A 20,986-nucleotide genomic window follows, 5' to 3' on the forward strand; every position below is an offset into this window, starting at 1 on the left:
GGTGGAGAGAGAGAGATGAAAAGTGACAAGGGAGAGATGGAGAGAGTGTGTATGATTAGGGGTGAGATATAAAGATAAGGAGAGATGGAGAGAAGGGGGCGAGAGAATGAGAGAGGTAGGGAGATAGTCAACAGAACTCATGAGAGAGAGAGAGAGAGGGAGAGAGTGACATGGGGGAGAGACAGAGGGAGGTGGGAGATAAAGGGAGAGAGAGAGAGGACTTGAGATGGAGGGAGAGAGAGATATGGAGTTGGAGCGGGAGAGTGAGGGAGGTAATAAAAAAGATATATATAGAGATAAAGGTGGAGAGAGAGATATGGAGTTGGAGCAGGAGATTGAGGGAGGTAATAAAAAAGATATATAGAGAGATAAAGATGGAGAGAGAGAGAGGGAGTGGAAAGGGAGATGGAAAGAGAGAGGGATAGAGGAGAGTAAGAGGGAAGAGAGATAGAAGGGGAGACAAAGGGAGAGAAGTGGAAGAGAGAGAGAGAGAGAGAGAGAGAGAGAGAGAGAGAGAGAGAGATATGGAGGGAGATATAGATAGATATGGGGAAATATGTGTATGTTTGTTGGGTGATATAGAGAGATGAAGAAGGAGAAATAGAGGGGGATAAAGATATATATAGAAGGGGGATAAAGGGAAGAAGAGAGAGATAGATGGAGGGAGGGAGAGATAGATAAATATGAATAGAGATTGTGTGAATTTCTTTGGGGGTGAGATAGAGAGACAAATAAGGAGAGATGGAGGGAGAGATCTATATAGATGGAGGAGGGAGAGAAAGGGAAGAAAATTTCTTTCACTAGATGCATTGATTTCAGTGTACAAATGTTGATTTCTAATCCTATTTGATTTCTTGCAAATTAGATGCATTGATTTTTGTGTAGATGTTGATTTCTAATTCTATTTCATTACTTGCATTAGATGCATTCATTTCATTAAAGATGTTAATTTATAATCTTGTTTGATCGAGCTTGCATTATATGCAGTGATTTCAGTGTAGATGTTGATTCCTAACCTATTTGTTTTCTAGCACTAGATGCATTAATTTCAGTGTAAATTTTGATTTCTAATCATATTTTGATTACTTTCAACATTAGATGCATTGATTTCAATGTAGATGTTTATTTCTAATCATGTTTGATTGTTTGCATTATATGCATTGATTTCAATGAAGATGTTGATTTTTGATAAGTGATGCAACTAGATATATGGTGTACATTAATTTCAAAGTAATTAGTTGCAAAAAAAAATTATTGACGACATGAATTATGACTGAGATTTTGTAGATAACCTCAAACAAAATAAATTCAAATAAAACATGTATTTGTAAATTTTACATGTCCACATTTTTAAAAATAAAATATATAACTCATTTTAATCATATTTGAGTTTTTAAAAATTGAATAAAACTTAAATTTCCATCATAAGGAATTGATTGAAATACTTGGATAACTACTTGTAAATTTAAGAAAGTTGATAATATTATAGAAATGTTGTCATATATTGTTTTTTGACCTATATATTAAATTTAAATATGATTGACTTATATCATGTTATGACTAAGATCTTGCAGATAATCTCAAAATAAATAATGTTGAATAAAACCTGTTTGTTGTTTACATGACATATTTTAATATTAAAATTGAATAAAACTTATTTCAATCATATTTATGTTTTTTAATTGAACCTTGAGAGAAGAAATTGATTGAAATACTTAAAAAAATTGTCCATGTAATGGTATATGGGCAGGCCACAAATTTTTTCATATATATATATATATATATATATATATATATATATATAACTTTATAATTAAAATAATTTATTTTTAAAATTGAATTATAATAACATATATGTTGCTTGCACTAGAAGACACTTTCTACAAGACGATATGAAGCATGATTATAATTCTTTCCATGTTCAATATTAAAGTGATACATGATCTATTTTAGTTCATTTTAAGTATGAAAGTTACTTTTATCATAACTTAATATTATACTTATTTTGTTAGTCTATGAAACTGGAAATCAAAATTGAACATATATTTTACTAATAAAAGTTATAGTATATAGATAAATTATTAAATTAGCAAAATAATTTTAACAGATCCATAAATTTAAAAAATTAATGAGAATCCATAAACAATATTAATACAAATCCATAAACTGAAATAGTGAATACGTGTATCATTAAACTATCCATATGAAAATATATACAAATTAAAATATCAAATGAACATTCATCAAATGAAATAATAAGCATCCATAAGCTAAAATAATGTCCATGATGTACATCAATAAATTGTCAATGTACAAAAATATACAAAGTATGTATCACACATGTGAATATGCCCTAGATGAAATGAGCTTGAAAATATACAAACGATAACACTCTAAGTACCACTAGAACTCCTATGTGAGTTCTGCCGCAGAAAGTAAGTGTCCATAAGCTGGTACTGCAATACAACACATTCAAATTCAAACTATTTAGATCATTATTTGTATAAAATAAAAATATGGAAATATATAATAATGAACCATATTTTTAATTACATACACATGATTCTACTAACCTCATTTGAGTCCAAATGCAAGTAAGTTAGGATGGGGGTCTGATCATGAATCTGGGTTTGTTTCTCCCCTACATGTGGCTCGATGATTGGGGCATGCATCAATGGACCTGCATCATCAGTTCTTCTAAACCCAAAATCCCATTCATGTCTCCACATAACAGTGGCATCAATAACACTTTGCATATGGGTCTGTGTACATAATGACGAGGACAAATCATAATTAGTCTACAAATTAATTAAATGTAACACGCTCCTCCCACATCTACCCAAGTAATTGACCAACTAGAGTAAATATGTGACGAGAAGTTACTATGATATGATTTGAATTCCTATGTGTTAGTTAAGGAAGTGGAATCGATGAAAACACACCATACAGATCTTCCACATTAGCAATAGAACTCCCAGGATCCATCCCAACCACTCAGGTAACCAACTCTTGAGACCAACTAAATTTTTAGACCATTAAACCCCCTAACACTCCCTTGATATGGGCATGCATGCGTCAAGGAGGCTTTGGACGCTCCCACAACATGGGAATGCATGCGTCCAGGGACTTTTCTGCCTAGTTTCATGCCTGTGTCTTCAGGATTTGAGCCACTTTTTCTGGCCTAGAGACCAGTTCACTGTCCAAAACTCAATGACACTTTCGGAATGAATTTACACAACATAAAAATGATGCATTTGTAAAAAAACCAACAAGAATTAGACTAGACCCCTACTAGCCATGACAGGAATTTCTTCAAACATGTCACAAATATGTAATCTATAGGTTTAAACAACATATATGAGCAAAGGGGTCTCATACTTATTTGAAAATCGCTAAGAAGTAGTGTTCCCTTATATCATTAGCTGCAATTTCATCTATTAGTCCATAGATATATTGTTCATTCATTGACAAATCAAAACCTGATGAGATCCATACATCCTCACTATCATAAACCATGCTCATAATCAACATATAACCAACAACATAACAATGATAATACAACAAGATCACATAATAACAAGTACACTTACCTGGTAGGCGATGGAGCGCAGGGGTATCGATTGCGAGGGATATGGCTAGCTAGGGTTTGATACTTTTTGCAGTTTTTCTGAGCCTGCGAGATATCCTTGACCTGCTTCCACCGGGCGCACCTGCCCCTTTCTTTTGGCGGACGATCTCGTCTCGTTGCTACAGACCCCTGACACCTGCTCTCTGATCTTCTGTCACTCTGGAACCTGCTGTTCTCATGGAAGATTATGAAGCTGTCGATTACACTGCTGATCCTCTGGAAGGCGTATCTATCTGGCGTACCCCATCTGTTTCACGAGGTATGTATAGCCAGGCTTCTTATTCTATTGGGGATCCGTCGCTCTCTTGTCCGGCGACTCTTCCGATCCATACACCTTCCTGGCATGACCTCTCTTCTCCGGCGACCCTCGGATCTACGGTGGATTGCGCTCCCCCTTCCCCCCCCCCTCCTTCCTTCTCTGCTTCAGTTCCGGGGCTCTCTCGTACTGTACCGCCTCCCATCAACACTTTCTCCGTTTCTCTGTCTTCAGATCCCCTCCATGGCGGTCACCCTTGTAATCCTTCTCCCTCAGAACCGATATGCACCTCCGGCGGTTTCGCTATCCCCTCATCCTCCTCTGTCCCTCCTCCTGTTTCAGGAGCCTCCCCGCCACCGTATCGAGCTCGGAGTTCATCCCTGGATCCAGACCCTAAAAGGAAAACCAGATGTTTTAAGTCCAAAGCAGAAGATGTCTTTCTCAGACTTGAGGAGGATGTCCAGTGGGGTGAGATAATGGATCAATCTGACAAAGTCTTGGTGGGCCGAATCAGGGGTCAGAAATACTCGGCTTCTCGATTGAAGGCCTGGATTTCTGATATTTGGGGACACCATCTGAGGGATCCCCCCTTAGTACAGATTTTAGTAAGAGGATGGTTTGCATTAAAATTTGTTCATGCCGACCACACTGACTGGGTCTTATCCGCTCATTGGCATTTTCAACATGCGCCAGTTCTCCTTAAACGATGGACTCCCATGTTTGACCCCGAATCTGAGCTGATCGGCATTGGGCCTATATGGATTCGGCTCCCAGGCCTCCCTATACAGTATTGGTCTGAAGACATCTTCAGAAGAATTGGGAATGCTTTGGGCACTTTCTTGGATTATGATCGATCCTTCCTCCATTCAGGTGTGATGACTTATGCTCGTCTTCTCATCAACCTGGACACCAGGGGTGGCCTTCAAGAACACATTACTATTCACTGGCGGGACTTGGTGCGTAAACAGATTATCGATTACGAAGGGATCCCGTATAGATGTCGCAGATGTCACCAAGTTGGACATCTATACCGGGATTGTCCTCTCCTTCTCAAGGGTAAGCAGAGATCTCAGGATGAGGCTACTGAACTCCCCCCTCACTTCCCTGATCAGCAAGAGTCGGAGGAGCCTTCATCGGAGCATAACCAGGCCACTGATGTTACACATGACCCTCCGGGCTGCACTATTGATCCCACTCCTTGTACAATGTCAGACCAAGCGCACGATGTCCCTTATCAGATGGGCGATAGATCATCGGTCCCTCATACCTCCTCCCCTCCGGTACATCCATCTCCTTCTGTTGTTACTGCTCCTCATCTGAACCCTTGCCCTTCCGGACCTGATCCTCTCTCGGGGGTTCCCCCTCCCTCCCTCATTTGCTCCATTCCGCCACCTGCTCCCGCCATACCCCCGTGTTCGCCCTCCTTGATCACTTCATCCATATCCGCCTCCCTTGCTCCATCCCCCCCTATTTCCCCTCGATATGCCCTCAGATCCAGATCTAAAGACAGAGGTGGCGATGCTTTCGGCCTTGACATTATATCAGCTCCTATTCCTCATAAGCAATCTCGTGGTCGACCATCTCGTATTACAAAAGCCAGACACACTGCTGACGCTGAAGTTGCCATTGGGCGACAACAAACCATCCCCTGGGCCCTTAGAGCAAAGCATGGCCCTGCCCCTCTTCCCTCATGAAGGTACTCTCATTCAACTGCAGGGGGTTTGCTAGTTCCCCCAAAAAATTAGCTCTCAGGAGATTGCTCTCCATATCACAACCAGACATCATACTACTTCAAGAGACCCTCTGTCCTGCAGACACCCTTCTCCAGTCCTTCAAATCTTGGATGCCTTACTGGACATTTCATGCTATTGACGCATCAGGGAGATCGGGCGGATTAGCTATTGGGATCCTCAACAAAGCAGTCAAGATCCGTAACATTTGGGGCGGCAGGGGCTTCATAGGCCTGGACGTCTATGTTCTCTCCATGGAAATGAACCTACGTATCGTCAACGTCTATGGTCCATGTACTAGCAGGGCTCCCTTCTGGAGTGCGCTACTTGAATCTGACCTATTGAAGGAGGACAATATTATGCTCGGTGGCGACTTAAACTTCACATTGGGTCAGTGTGAGTCATGGGGTCACTCTGCCCTGACAGACCCTTTCTCGGACACCATATCCAACCTGTTGGAGGAGCATCATTGGGTAGACATACCCTCTGCCAGACTACAGCACACCTGGACGAACAACAGAAGTGGAAATCAGAGCTTGGCTAGAAGATTAGACAGGTTTCTGCTTAAAGAATCCCTCTATAACCATCTCCCTCGCACAAGGCAGTGGGTCGGCTCCGGCGGCATCTCCGATCATCGCCCTATCTTCCTGGAGACAGCCGACTTCTATGACAAGATCAAGAGCCCTTTTAAATTCAATTCTACATGGTTAAAGGATCCCTCCTATATTCACCTGGTCACCGAATATTGGCAGAACAATCCAATTCGAGAACATGAGGATCTTTCGGCTGGATTCGTGAGGAAACTAGCTGATCTAAAGCGCTTATCCAAACATTGGGCACACCAGAAGCGAGTCCGGGACGATCACACATTAAAAGAGGCTGAGAAAGCCATTGCAGCATATGAGACCTCTTCTGACGGCATCTTCTCTACCGCAGGAAGCAAAGAACAGTTCAACTCCCTCATTACCGAGCACACACAGATTCTGAAAATCAGGGAGGAAAGCTGGCGACTACGCAGCAGGGCCATTTGGCTTAATGAGGGAGATGCTAACACTACTTTCTATCACAAGTTCACCAACGGTCGAAAAGCTATCAATTCTATTTGGGAGATAAGGGATGAATAAAATCAGTCAATTACATCTCAAAGGAACCTGGCCAGTTTAGCGATCGATCACTTCAAAGGCATTTATAATGCCCCCAGAGAGGCAAACATCCTGGAGATTATGAGAGTGGCAGAGCATTTTCCCAGATTCGTCCTTCAAGATGAAACAGAGGATCTCACAAAGGCAGTCACCATGGAGGAGCTAGAATCCACCATTAAGTGGTTCAAGAAGGATAGAAGCCCTGGTCCGGATGGTTGGACCATCGAATTCTACATCGCATTCCTTGATCTGCTGGGCAATGATCTCCTCAATATTATTGAGCAAAGCAGAAGAACTGGCAGAATATCATCCGCTATTAAATCCACCTTCATCGCTCTCATCCCGAAAGCCAATCTCCCGTCATCCTACAATGACTTCCGCCCCATCTCCCTCTGCAACTGCCTATACAAAATCATCGCTAAAATCATCGCCAATCGTCTTAAGCCCATTTTATCCCACCACATATCCCCTGAACAATTCTCTTTCCTCCATCATCGGCAGATTCATGAGGCCATCGCCACCGCACAAGAGCTCCTTCATACTCTCCATACTAAAAAACAAAAGGGCCTGATTTTAAAGGTTGACCTGTCAAAAGCTTTCGATAGAGCCAACTGGCTCTACATCAGGCTTCTCCTGACTCATCTAGGCTTTCCCTATAGCTACACTAAATGGATCATGGGTTGCATCTCTGATGTGCCCTAGAGCATACTTCTTAATGGTGAAGCCACATCCTTCTTTACCTCTAAACGAGGGCTCAGGCAAGGTTGCCCATTATCTCCGCTTCTATTCCTCCTCATCATGGAAGGTTTGAGTCGGCTTATCATATCTACCCGAGACAGGAATCAACTCAATGGCATCAACATCTCTGAGAATTTTCATCTTACGCACCTCTTGTTTGTTGATGACATACTCATCTTTCTTAATGGTTGCACAGGTGACACCACTACTCTCCAGAACATTTTTGCTCTCTTTCAACAGGCCACAGGCATGCAGATCAATGAGAAAAAATCCAAAATCACGGTTGTAGGCTGCTCACAACATGAATATACCTTTTCTCTACAACGCTTCCCCTTCATCTCTTTATCATTAACTGAAGGCATCAAATACCTGGGGTACAGATTAAAACCTCTTAGCTATCGGATTGCAGATTGGTCTTGGTTAATAGCTAAGGTGGAGAAAAGACTGCAGCTTTGGTATCACCGATATCTTTCCAGAGCCGGTAGATTGAATCTTATCAAAGCAGTCATTGAGGCCACTCCAGTATACTGGATGACCTTGGCATGGATACCTCGGGGCATCCTGAACAGATTACAAGCCATATGTGCCAAATTTTTATGGAATGGGCATCATACAGGGAAGCATTTTGCCTGGGTGAATTGGGCTACCATAACAAAACCCAAGCGATGGGGTGGACGGGGCATTAAAAACCTCGACTACTTTGCCAAGGCGTTGGCTGCCAAACTTGGGTGGTGCCTCTTGACCACGGATAGCCTATGGGCTCGAGTCGCACAGGCTAAATACATCAAACCAATGCACCTTATGGACTGGTTACGCCTACAACACAACCCGGGCCGAAACATTTCAAATATCTGGAAAGCAGTCCTCCAATCGTTGCCGCTATTGAGGGAAGGAATCACCTGGCGCATCAAAGAGGGAAACAGTGTTAGGATTGGAGTGGATCCGTGGGTCGGGTGCGGTAATTCGCACAGGTTACCAGATGAGTTAATAGCGCACCTCCATGCCAAAGGCATCTCACATATCAAGCAAATCGGAGACAGGGCGAACACCACCTTCCTGCATCAAGCGTGGGCATCCCCCCGCACCTTAGAGTTACCTAAACAATGGCATCTAGTATGGCGGGATTATACTGATGCTCTATCGCAGGCCCACATTCGACTTACTGAAGGCCACGACGACATAATCTGGGCAATCGCACCCCATGGCACCTATTCGCCCAGGTTGGGATATATTACTCTCATGGAGCCATATAAGCCCACGGTTATTCGCCCTGTCTAGAAAGAGCTCTGGAAATTGGACGCTGCCCCTCGAACTCAACTCCTTATGTGGAACATCTTAGATGATAAAATTCCAACTGGTACCAACCTCATGAAGCGTGCATTCCACGGCTCGTTCAGATGTCACTTGTGTTGTTCGGGTGAGGAAAGCACATCACATTTGTTCCTCTTTTTTCAGGTCACATTAGCATTTTGGCAAAGCATCGTCACACATTATCCATCCCTCAAGGCCTGGCAAGGACAGAATCTCATGGATACATGGATCGATTGGTGCCGATCTCACACAGGCAAATCCGTCAACATGCCCTTACTTGTTTTCTGGGCAATATGGATTTCCCGAAACCAGGTTATTTTTCAGAACAAGGAGCCACATTGGCCTGTCATACTGAGACACACTATAGCTGATTTTGAATTACTTCCCACAGCTGTACCAAAAAATACCACGCGCACCTTCAGACATATCAACCTGGATAAATCGATGCCTTGGGCATTTTTCGACGGCTCTGCACAAGAAATAGGTTGTGGTGGAGGAGCGCTCCTATATCTCAGCGATACCCATTTCTATAAAATTCAGATTAATCTGGGTCGCGGTACCAACAATTTTGCTGAATTATGTACAACAAAGCATATCATCCACTTTTCCATACAGAAACATTGCAGCCATCTTCAGTTATTCGGAGATTCACAAATTGTATGCAATTGGTTGAATGATACAGCACACTGCCATACTTACTCTCTGAGCCACATTCTCCTAGAGACAAAAAGGCTGATAGCATCACTTGAATCCTTCAACTGCAACCACATATACAGGGAACAGAACACTGAGGCGGACCAGCTATCCAAAGCAGCAACACAAATTCAAAGGGACGGCTGGCTAATATAAGAGGAGATTGATGGATCATCCCATCAATACTACCACAGACCATTTCACGATATTCCATAGGACTGAGTTTGGTCCCTCATATAATCTATGTTTTTTTGTAGTTTACATGACCAGCTGTTTTATTTTATGTATAACATCTATGTAGCTGAACCAGCAACTGCTGGGATCTCTGCGCAGAACCGGAATGTGAAAGTATAATACAGGCATATTACAGTATTAGCTGATAGGACTCCCTACCAGACGATAACGAGGCTCCTACAGGAGGGTTACCGTCCCACAATCTTGAATGCAACTGCATCTGTAAAATGTAATTTCTCCATTAATAGAAGTTACGATATTTTCCTTATGGGAAAAAAAACAAGTACACTTACCCGTAATTTACAAGAGGAAAGAGCCCTTATTGCCATATGCAAAATGCAACTAGGTCTGGGACTTCCACGTACCACCCAACCATATACATGGCTGAGCTAAATCTCTCTTGAGCCATTCACCCCCATGCCATATTCCAAGAACGAATGTGGGATCTCATAAAACACATCCATCGAAACCATCCAGGGTTTCTAGAGGCCAATCACATCAACCCATCAAACAATGATTCCATCTCACAACCGGGCATCACAAAACCATCATCAGATTGGTCTCTACCCAAGCCTTCTAGGGCTCCAGATTGTTTGTTCCAACCAAGGCTTCCAGGACTAGTAACTCAACTCACAGCTTGCTCCATGCTTCCAGAGCGTTTGTCCAACTATGGCTTCCAAGACCAGTAACTCAACCCACCAAGGGTTTCCAGAGCATCTATCAAACCCAGGATTCTAGGACTAGTAACTCAACCCAAGTTGTTACAGGGCTTCTAGAGCGTTTGTCTAACCATGGATTCCAAGAACTAATAACTCAACCCAAACTAAAGGAAACATGATATCTAACTAGAAAAAACAAAGAAATGAACCCACAACATCATGGCTATCTACGAAATTGCAAGGCTAGGAAGATCCACTATCAATCTAGGCAATCCTCCATGCCAATGACAAATCATGACCAATAAACCACATGCATATGCCATGCATGCCAAAAATAGTGAGGAAAATATACATGCAACTCGGTACCTGCAAGCAAAACCCCTTACAACTTTTGATCTTGATGTACTCTTGTAATTTCTTGCTCTTCCTTTTCCTTCTTGATCCAAAAATCTAAGTATGCTACACTTCCCTAAGAGTGATCCAAGAAAACTCTAAGTATCCAAGAGTATGAGAGAGAGAGAATAGAATGAGAGCTCCAAAACTGAACTGAAAAAATTCTACCAACTGATCCTCAGAAGCCTTTTTATCAATGAGGCCTCTATTTTCTTCATTTTCCATTATTTTCCTTAATTTTTCTCCTCACATGCAACCTGTACCCTTTCACCTTCCTTTTCTCTTAATTTCCTTTATTTTCATAGATAAAATGCTACTAAATGTCTCATGCCTTTCCAAATCCTTTTCCAATTTACTTATCCATAATAAACCAAAGTGAAAACCCACTATGATGTTTTTGCCTACCATTCAGCTTGGAATACGCATCCCATGACCATGGTCTTATATTTTTGTAGTTACATGGATTTTTTTAACCAGGGTTGTTACAGAACCCTTCCCCTTGGGGGAGGATTATCCTAGGTGTTCAATGACACCTATAACCAGCAATACTGTGGAAAACAAAACATACTGTCCATGGAGCTTTAAAAAATAGCTCGTTGCAGTATTTACAATGACCATATGCTAAAACATGAAAAGCATATTGTTTATTGGTGATTTATAACACAACTCATTATGATATTTACAATAATAACCACATATACACACATACACATTTGCTTCACCCAACAAATAATCATGTTGTCTATGGAGCTTTATAAATCCAGCTCGATAAAGTATTTACCATAATATACACATATGCACATTTTCTTGACCAACAAATAAAAGATATGATATCTGCATCTGAAACAAGGAATCCAAAGGCTCACACCTCCACCCTCAAAGTAATACTAGGATTCACCTCCTTCCCAGGAAATCCATAATCCACTACAAGGTCAAATCTTTGTCGAATGTCCAACACTATAATCCCGTGCCACTTATCCTCTCAGTGAACAATTACCAGCTCATTATTCTAGGGCACACTCCCAATGTGCATTCGATTCCATCTAGAAATGTTAATGACCAAAAAATATATCCCCGATCTTCCCTTATTTGTTACATAGTCCCTCGAGAAATCTAGTCAACCCCTTCCGTGCAGTCACACGACACCCCCATCTCGGGCAGTCCATCCCTTGGCAAGATTTCCTCGCATTTGAAGTTCTAAAAAACAAGGCATCCCTGCCTTAAAACCATCATACTGGTCATAGTATGCTCAAGGCAATCAATTACCACTATTGGGTACCCGTGTCCCACAATGGTTCTGCTCCTAAAATTCTCTACCAACATATTACAACATGTTCCAATTCCTTTTGTTTTTGTTGCTAATGCTTGTTGTCAATTTCGACCACCCAACCAGGCATTTTATGCTTTCCTGTACCAAGCACATAATTTCCATTAGATTCAAAATAAATTGAAATAACTTCAAATCATACCTCATTAGTGGCCCGTCAACAAGGCACACTTGTAATTCTGTTCTTTTCTTGTCACAACAAGTCAAACTAGCATCTTTGACCAAATCATCATGTATAAACATATCACATCATGTTAGCTTAAAACACAACCATCATAGATAGAAATCATAAATCACATGCAAGCATCATAAACCAGAATCATAAATCACATGCATAATAAAACTGAAATAAAATATTGATACTTATCCTTTAATCAATCCTTAGCTTCTAGCTTTGTCCTTATTCGACGCACTTCGGATCGGTTGCCATACCTAAAAAAACCCAATGGCTTCTCTTCAACCATGTGCACATACACATAGTGTGCCTCACACACATCCAACCACACATGACATACAACACCATGTAATACATGCACCTACACCTACCATACAACTCATACACCTACACCCAGTGTACAACATAACATATACATACACCTACATTCGGTGTACAACACAATACACATACGTATACATATTACAAAACAATGAATACACATGTCATAATGCCATGACTACACAATTCACGTACGTAGTAGCGCATGTACACAACACAACACGTACGACATTCACATAATACCACATATACACTAGTACCACATGTATAACATGTACATAGTACCACCTATACACAACACTACCTGTACAATGTGTACACAATATCACATGTACACGACACCACCTGCACAATGTGTACATAATGCCACATGTACATCATACCACCTGTACAACGTGTACACAATGCCAGACATACACAACACCACATGCATGACATGTACACGACACCACATGTACACAACACCATATGCACGACATGTACAAAACACTACTTGCACACAACACCATATGTATAACATGTAGATGACACCACATGTTCACAACACCACTTGTACAATCATTCATACAACACCATATGTACATAGCATCACATGTATAACATGCACACAACACCATATGTACATAACGCTACATATAAAACATGTACCTAGAACCCTATGTACACAACACTACATATCCAATATGTGCACAACACCATATGCATAAAACATCGCATATCCATCATGCACACAATACAATATGTACACAACACTGCATATCAAACATGTACATAACACCATCTATACCCAACACTACATATGCAATATTCGCACAACACTATCTATACCACCCTATACATAACATTGCATAAACAACATGTACACACACTATATATACACAACACCACATGTGCATAACATCACAGATGAAACATGTACAACATATACAACATATGCACAATAGTAGTACCCCACATCGAAAACCACACTGTCTCTACCAAGCAACCTTGCTTCCATTGTCTTATCCATGCTTGTCCAAGCATGTTGCATACCACACTTCTTTCATTTCGCTGATGTATCCCTCGACATTACTTGTCATAACATAAACATAGGAATAATATAAGCATACAATATCAATTCATATCCACATGATACTGACCTCATATATTTTTCGTGACTACTCTTCCCACTTGATTCCTCATAAACCATGAATCTCTTCATGCCATTCACTTGCATAACAAATAATTTCACCACAAGCATGATTACTAACAACCTTGTTAGACAACAACATATATACATACATATAAACATTAGCATAAAATCAATCATGCTACGTGATGACCCTGTCAGACAACAATCGTACATACATACATATATGCATATATTCATTAGCATAAAGCAATCGTGATCACATTATAATTACTAGATATCATAAGGCCAAGGTTAAGAGAACTTCCTTTATTCATACCAAACATGAAAAGTATTGAGAACAATAGTTCTAAACATAGCCAAGGCATATGAAACCTCAAATCCATTTACTTTACCCTTTCTGTTAACTTTCTCATGATTGTCCTATCACTGTCCATTTACGTCAATGGACCCAACCAATCCAACTAGCTGTCATACGATTGCCTTCAACTACCCTTATACATGCATTGAGCTTCATTCAGGGCTTACATCACTTGTTGGGTACCACACAACTCTCCCCAAACTCCATTAAGTTTCCTCTTTCCCAAACCAATTCTCAAGACTCAAAATATAAAAAGAAAGACAAGAAACAAACAAGAAGAAAACCATGAAAATCAATAACAATACGACATCACAAACAAATTGGAAAGGCCTTGCATTAGAAATAAAATAAAAACTGCAAATCAAGCTTAACAAATCACAAAAGACCAAAAGCACAAGACTAACAATAGACACCATGACTCCATCCACATAGGTTTCCAATGCTTCCAAGTGAAATCTCAACTCGAGTCTTCTTTAAGATTTCATGGCAATCTCTCTTTCCATGAAACTCCCTGCATCACACTACCATAAACACATAATTGTAAATTTATAAATAAATATAAGAAATACCAATTATCTTACCTTGTTATGCCAAGCACATTGCCTTGTAGCTGAACACATCTATGCCATGTCTTAAGGGACTCCAATTCCCTTGATAGATCTAGCTATAACTAGACACCAACTGTTATATCTGTCAAATACATGTCCATGAATATAACACATATCCACATAGACATATTAGGGTTAAGAAGAATTCTTGTATGTAAAGCACTCATTCGTTTGGAATTGCAGTCTAAAGACATAGCTAAAGGAATTCTCACCCAATTCCTTTCTTTTACCTTTACCTTGCTGCAACTGAGTCTTACTATGTACTGTCACATCACCCAATGGATATTTATATAAACAAATTAACTATTACCTTGTCATGCTAATACCAAGCATGATATAACTTCACGACATATCAACTCAAACATAACTAAGGTCATGATACCCATAACAGTAACTAGCTAACATGTTCACATCATAAGATCATAAACTTTTGTCATTCATGCATAACAATCACATATGTATGATCAATCTAGATTAGAAAAACACAATGTCACAAATAAGTCGACTCATACCTGAATGTCATAACCCTAACCATCTGCATAGGCCAATCCAATTTAGCATGATAAATATAACATCAAGTTATTAATGCTATAGCCGTAATCATCAAGTTAACTAACATATAACAACAATAAGTTAACATGTAACATGCTCTTCAAAAACATATAACATAATCATTGAGTTAACTACAATTTAACATATAACATATTTATCAATGACATATAACATAATCATTAGGTTAAATAACAGAAAACAACAACAACAATGCATACAAATACATGTTACTATTATTCATGACTATCTTACACGTGTATATGACTACACTAATCAACTAGCATTTATCATATATGTAACCATAGAATGACAACCATATAAGTAACTCTAATGCTTACAACAACCATGAATCACATACCTTGTTGGGATCGGGTCCCCTAGGGTCAATTTTGGGGTTAAAAGCCCATGTTTTGGGGCTAAAGGCCCAAGTTTTGTATAAAGAATGTAAAGTCTACACATTTTGTGGTCGCAGAGCACGAAGATGTAAACAGTAAAAAACGGTTTCTGCCCTTAGTTTAGGTAGCTTGTGTCGGCTTGATGAGATCCACCCTTGGTCCCCAGACCATGGGAATGTATAAAAAGGGAGTCTTAGAAGAGTCTAAGGCAGTTCAGTTCATAGTAAGTTTTTAGGCAATTGATGGATGTAATGGGTTTGTGAGAGCTAAGAGCGAAGAGTCTTAGTGTAGGAAGAAGGCTCTGTAGCTAAGTCTGCATTTGAGTGTGTGGACCCCTGTAGCTGTGTGCCCAGGGAATTTAGAGTCGGTAATGGAGATCTCAACCATCAATAAAGAGAATTATTCTGGAGATATATATGTAGGAGCTATTTTACTTCTATTATGAATATATGCGGTAATGTTATGTTGAATACTGGTTTTATGATTTAATGTTGTATTGAGGCTCGAATATATGTGTTTTACTTTGTCATATGAATGCAAGTAAGAATATTTGTTTACGCAAAGATAATCATAATGCATGTTGAAGTTAACCAATACTTAAGATAATTTGGGTAGACACAGAAGTAAGAGTAATTACAGAGGTGCGTAAGCATTTGAATTTCCTATTTAGGGTCCGCGAAGGATGATCTCAGACCTTCGCGAAGGTTTCAAAGCCAAATAAGAGAAGTGCATTGATAAGCTCTAAAAGGCTTATCATTTTGTGCAAAGGAAGGGTTAGGATATAAAACGACTCACAACTATCTCAGGGTGTGGAAACTTGGTTCCTACATCCCCCCATACTTATTTTGGTGAGACTTCAGTCCGTGATCCATGGATTGATGCCGAAAGGGATAGTAGTGTAGGGATTTTCTTGGCTAATTAACGTTGAACCTGGGTCAGGGCCCATCAAGCCAACAAATGGTTTCATTGCCGAGACCGGGATCTACATAATGAGATGTGTGATGTCGCATCACTGGAATCCAACTAAGAAGGAGATCAAAGACTGGTTGGATAGAAAGATCCACAAATTCATGGTGCAAGAGAACATGAATCCACGATTGATGAAAGAACAGTGATTGGACAAATACCTGTACAGAGAGATACACGAGATCTTCTTCTGTTCCTTCCCAGTCGAGTTGTACAAGTGGATTGTGAAATTGGCAGATGACCAAGGAAGGTGGAGGCTTAACGGTCCAATAGTCTGGACCTTAGAGTTAGTACGGAGATTAGAAGCCTCTAAAGATAAGATTGCACGCACTATCGATCATTGGCTCAATCGTATCATAGGAGGGTTCGTGACATAGTTCGCAATCGATACGTCGGTCAGTTACAACGAAGCAGAGCGCCACTTCTTCAAGGGTCCGCGGGGTAAGTATTTAAAATCGTTAAATACCTAGATTAAGATGTTCTTGTGTGAAAAGTGGGTTATGTAGCTACCTTGATGTTTGGGGCTATGCGAAATGGAAGGACATTCATCAATAAGGGAAAAACAGGGCCTGAATATAGCCCACTAATTGAACCTCCTCTAAGTGATGATGAGGAAGCAGCATAGGCATCTCCATAGAGTGATCTTCACTTGATAAAGCAAGTGTTCCCATGAATACCCCATCCACCCACACCACCTCCATATTCACCTCCACCGCATACACCTTCATCTACACCACCGCCACCTTTGCCACCATTCAATATGGTGAACTCAGTAAGGCTACATGTGTTCAAGGGCATGGGAAATGAAGATCTAGACCAATTTTGGTTCGTCACGAAGGTTGTATGGGAATCTTTGGGTGTCACAGATGATCAAATGAAGAAAGGAACATTGGTTAGTGCTTTTCAGGATTGTGTGCTAATGTGGTACATTAAGTACAACACTAATAACCTGACGTCCGCGTTGATAGAAATCCAGACTGCACTAAAAAAGGAATTTAGTAGACCTAAGTCTAAAGCGCAATCCATTGTGGGATTCAAAGAGATCATGATGAAGCCTAGTGAGAGACCTTGGGATCTGGATCAGAGATTGAAGTGTACAATTTGCGAGGCTAACATGAATCTGACTGATGAGAAACACCGTGAATGGTTTGTGGCTTCACTCCTACCTCATGTAAGGGTTGCGCTATCACGACAAAAGATTGGGACCTAGCCAGAAGCCCTGGAAATTGAGATGAGATTGCATGAGACACCGATGCAAGATGCTAATCTAGGGGGTTCAGCAGATTCATGCACAGTTGCAGAACCTTTGCCTAGAAATGCAGTCTAAAGAAAGATAGAACAACTCGGCCCAAGGTGCGCGAAGAAGTTTGGTGCCTGAAGTGAAAATCCAGGGGCATGACAAAGATCACTGTTTAGTTTTCGAAAAATTATGTTGTAGTAAGGGGACCAATGCCAATGAGGCCGAAAGCTCTAGCAGTGCCAAGTACAGAACTCGCGCTATGGTGTGCTATCTATTAGGTAGCTGGAAAGCATGCGACATACAATTTCCATTTACTACAGAAATTCGTACAGAAACAACAACAACTCTTCTGAAACTTCTATCAATTGGTGGGTCATGATGAGCGCAATTGCCATAGTTACGAATTAATGATGGATAGAACACCTGCATATAGGGTGTAGGAAGAAACCCGACCTTTGAACCAAGGCACTGGGGGAGCATGAGGCAAGTAGCAGGGGTGCGGACGAGGCTGAGGTGGAGGAGGACCTGGTAGAGGTCGGGGGAAGATCATTTGTTACAACTATGGGGGACCAAGACACTACGTGTGAGACTGCTCAAATCCGACACATATGTCATGTCGCTATTGTACTCAGTTTGATGACGCGATGGAGGATTTCCCTATATTATTAGCTAAGATACGCAAAAAGGGGGCGCAACCTCAATAGATGGCTCAAAACCAGTAGATGATGAGGATTGAGCCTCGCGAGGAAGATCCTAAGGTAAATATTGTGTTGCGGAGTGGAGCGACGACTAGTCAAGGCAAAGGGAAGCAGCTTGAAGAAGGTGAGTGGGTCTCCAAAGCACCAAAAAAAGAGATTAGGTTTGATCTAGAATGCACAAGGGAAACATTTATGGAAGCGAAGAAAATCTTCGCTGAGGTCTCTACCTTAGGAAGTCAGGAGAAGCAAACTAAAGAGATGGACCCGTCCATCATTACTACTTTCTTAGAAACATGTATGAAGCTATTGCGCGATAGCAAGACTGTGAAGGGACTACAGGAGCTAATCAATAGGTGCACTGGGAAGGAAAATTCTACTGACAGACCACATGTAGTTAGGAAGATCGGTAGGCATAAGGCAAGAACAGGGCGTGAGATGAGGGTCACTGTGCAGATAGGCGAATATGAGATGGATCAAGTTATTCTAGATCTGGGGTCAGACGCGAATGTTTTTCCTAAGAAAACATGGGAAAGGATGGGGAGAACTACACTACAGTGGTCTCCGATTCAATTAAGGATGGTGAATTAGCACAAAATCATCCCCATGGGAAGATTGCAGGGAGTAATAGTTGATATTGAGGGCGTGAGTGCACTAGATGATTTTGAAGTAATAGAGATTGTGGATGACAAAAATCCCTACCCTATGCTCCTTGGGATCAATTGGGCCACTGACATGAATGGGGTGACCGGGGGGCAATGGAGGGAGGGGAGATGGCGGGGGCGAGGGGGTGAGGGAGGGGAGGCCGAGGGTCAGAGTGGGGGAGGGGAGAGGGGAGGGGAGGGGAGGGGAGGTGTAAGGTCCTCGAGTCATCATCGCACATTGGTGAGTCGGGCAAGCAATGTGAGTTTAATCGACGAGTTGAGGATGAGTCCTCATGGGTGCGCAATGGGCGAGATAAGTGGGCTGCACAAAACCGACAAGTTGGCGATGGGCGTGCTCGACTGACGAGCTGGGTCAAACGAGCCAAGGAAACACCCATGAGACGAGTTGCAAAAAACAACTAAGTGTGGGTGAGCGCGTTGGTGAGTTTATGGGGGCAAGAGACCAAAGATATGGGCGGCCTACACTTGGGCCGACGTTAAAATATGCTAAGAGTCGAAATTGTTGGGTCGGCTTGGTGGTGGCAAGCACCAACATGTGGGTGACATGGTGTATAAGAAGACATGGCAAAGAGGTGAGCAAAGGAATCATCCAACGAGCTGAGAAAGACAAGTCCTAAGTCAAGGGGTAGACGAGTCTTAGCAAGGTACAGGATGCGCCCACAGTGTAACCGACAGGTAGAACAGGGCCGAGTTCTGGGTGGCAGTCACATTGTAGGCGGGTGGGCGAATTGCAGGTGGGCAGATAGGCAGGTAGTGAGTTGACAGGCAGTTGGCACATGGGATAAACGAACGAAGTGCTGGCAGGTTGTGACATGGGTGCCAAGGCGAGCTGGGCAGGGTGACTAGGGTGGGCAGTGTGCTCGTGACAAATCTAAACCGGGAGCCGGGTGGGTGACTCAGGTGGGTGGTGTGCCCATGGTAGAGTTGAACGAGAGTCGTGTAGGTGACCAGGAAGTAAGTTGAAATGTAGTTTGCACAATGTGTGGGCACGGTGGTGCAGGTGTGTTGGGGAGGTCTGCACGGTGCAGTGGTCGATCTACATAGTAGCCACTTTGTTGTAAAATTTATATAAATTAGTTGAGCTTGTCTGTCGAGGAAAACTATAAAACAACATTTATAAAAGATTACTATTATTACATGTGTCTTGTGTCTCTTGCTTATGGTTAATGATTGATGTTTATTTTTCATATTAATAAGTAAAGATGATGAAAGATGAAAGTGTTAGGCATAGTTCGGAAAATAACTTAGAAGATAAAAATTTTAAGTGTTTAGCTGGCGCCACAAATAGACTAATGCGTGAAAAAAGAGTTGGGGGCATGATAGATGGTCTTAGAGGAAATTGCAGAGACGAGGTATGTATGTAGTCTAAAGTTTTGGATAGGAAATCTTGGATTCACAGTTTGGGGTTTTTGGAGTTGCAGGTTCATGGCAAGACTATCCAAGCATTGGTGGACATAGGTGCCACACATAACTTCATGACTATACATTTAGTGAAAGAATTTGGGCTGCGAATATCCATTCAGATGTGGAGGTCATGGTAGTGAACTCAAGGGCTAAAGTGGCTGGATTGGCCAGTGAAGTGCCAATTCAGATTGAGGACTGGCAGGGTTGGTTGGATTTCACAGTGATGGAGATGAGTGACTTTGACATGATATTGGGGCAAGATTTCTTGAAGGGAAATATAATGGTTATTATCCCCTTCTGTTATGAGATTATGCTGATTAGAGGCTCACAAACATGGACTTTTCCTACTCATAAGCAAAGGAAG

The 20,986-nt window shown here is 41.4% G+C and overlaps 2 protein-coding genes across 2 annotated transcripts; both read left to right on the forward strand.

Annotated features, from left to right (window-relative positions):
* Nucleotides 1-5,727: 5,727 nt before the first annotated feature.
* LOC149194477 (uncharacterized) lies at nt 5,728-6,738 on the forward strand. The gene has a single exon (XM_089407676.1). It carries the CDS (start codon nt 5,728-5,730, stop codon nt 6,736-6,738), a length of 1,011 nt encoding a protein of 336 aa, XP_089263802.1.
* A 99-nt stretch (nt 6,739-6,837) lies between these two features.
* LOC149194478 (uncharacterized) lies at nt 6,838-8,772 on the forward strand. Its single transcript, XM_089407677.1, has 2 exons — nt 6,838-6,970; nt 7,691-8,772. The coding sequence occupies exons 1-2, from the start codon at nt 6,838-6,840 to the stop codon at nt 8,770-8,772; spliced, it is 1,215 nt and encodes a 404-aa protein (XP_089263803.1).
* Nucleotides 8,773-20,986: the final 12,214 nt, after the last annotated feature.

This window comes from Pinus tabuliformis, chromosome 2_2 (assembly GCF_031772625.1).
Source record: "Pinus tabuliformis cultivar Carrire ecotype Pingquan chromosome 2_2, CPIR1, whole genome shotgun sequence".
In the NCBI taxonomy this organism is placed as follows: domain Eukaryota; kingdom Viridiplantae; phylum Streptophyta; class Pinopsida; order Pinales; family Pinaceae; genus Pinus; species Pinus tabuliformis.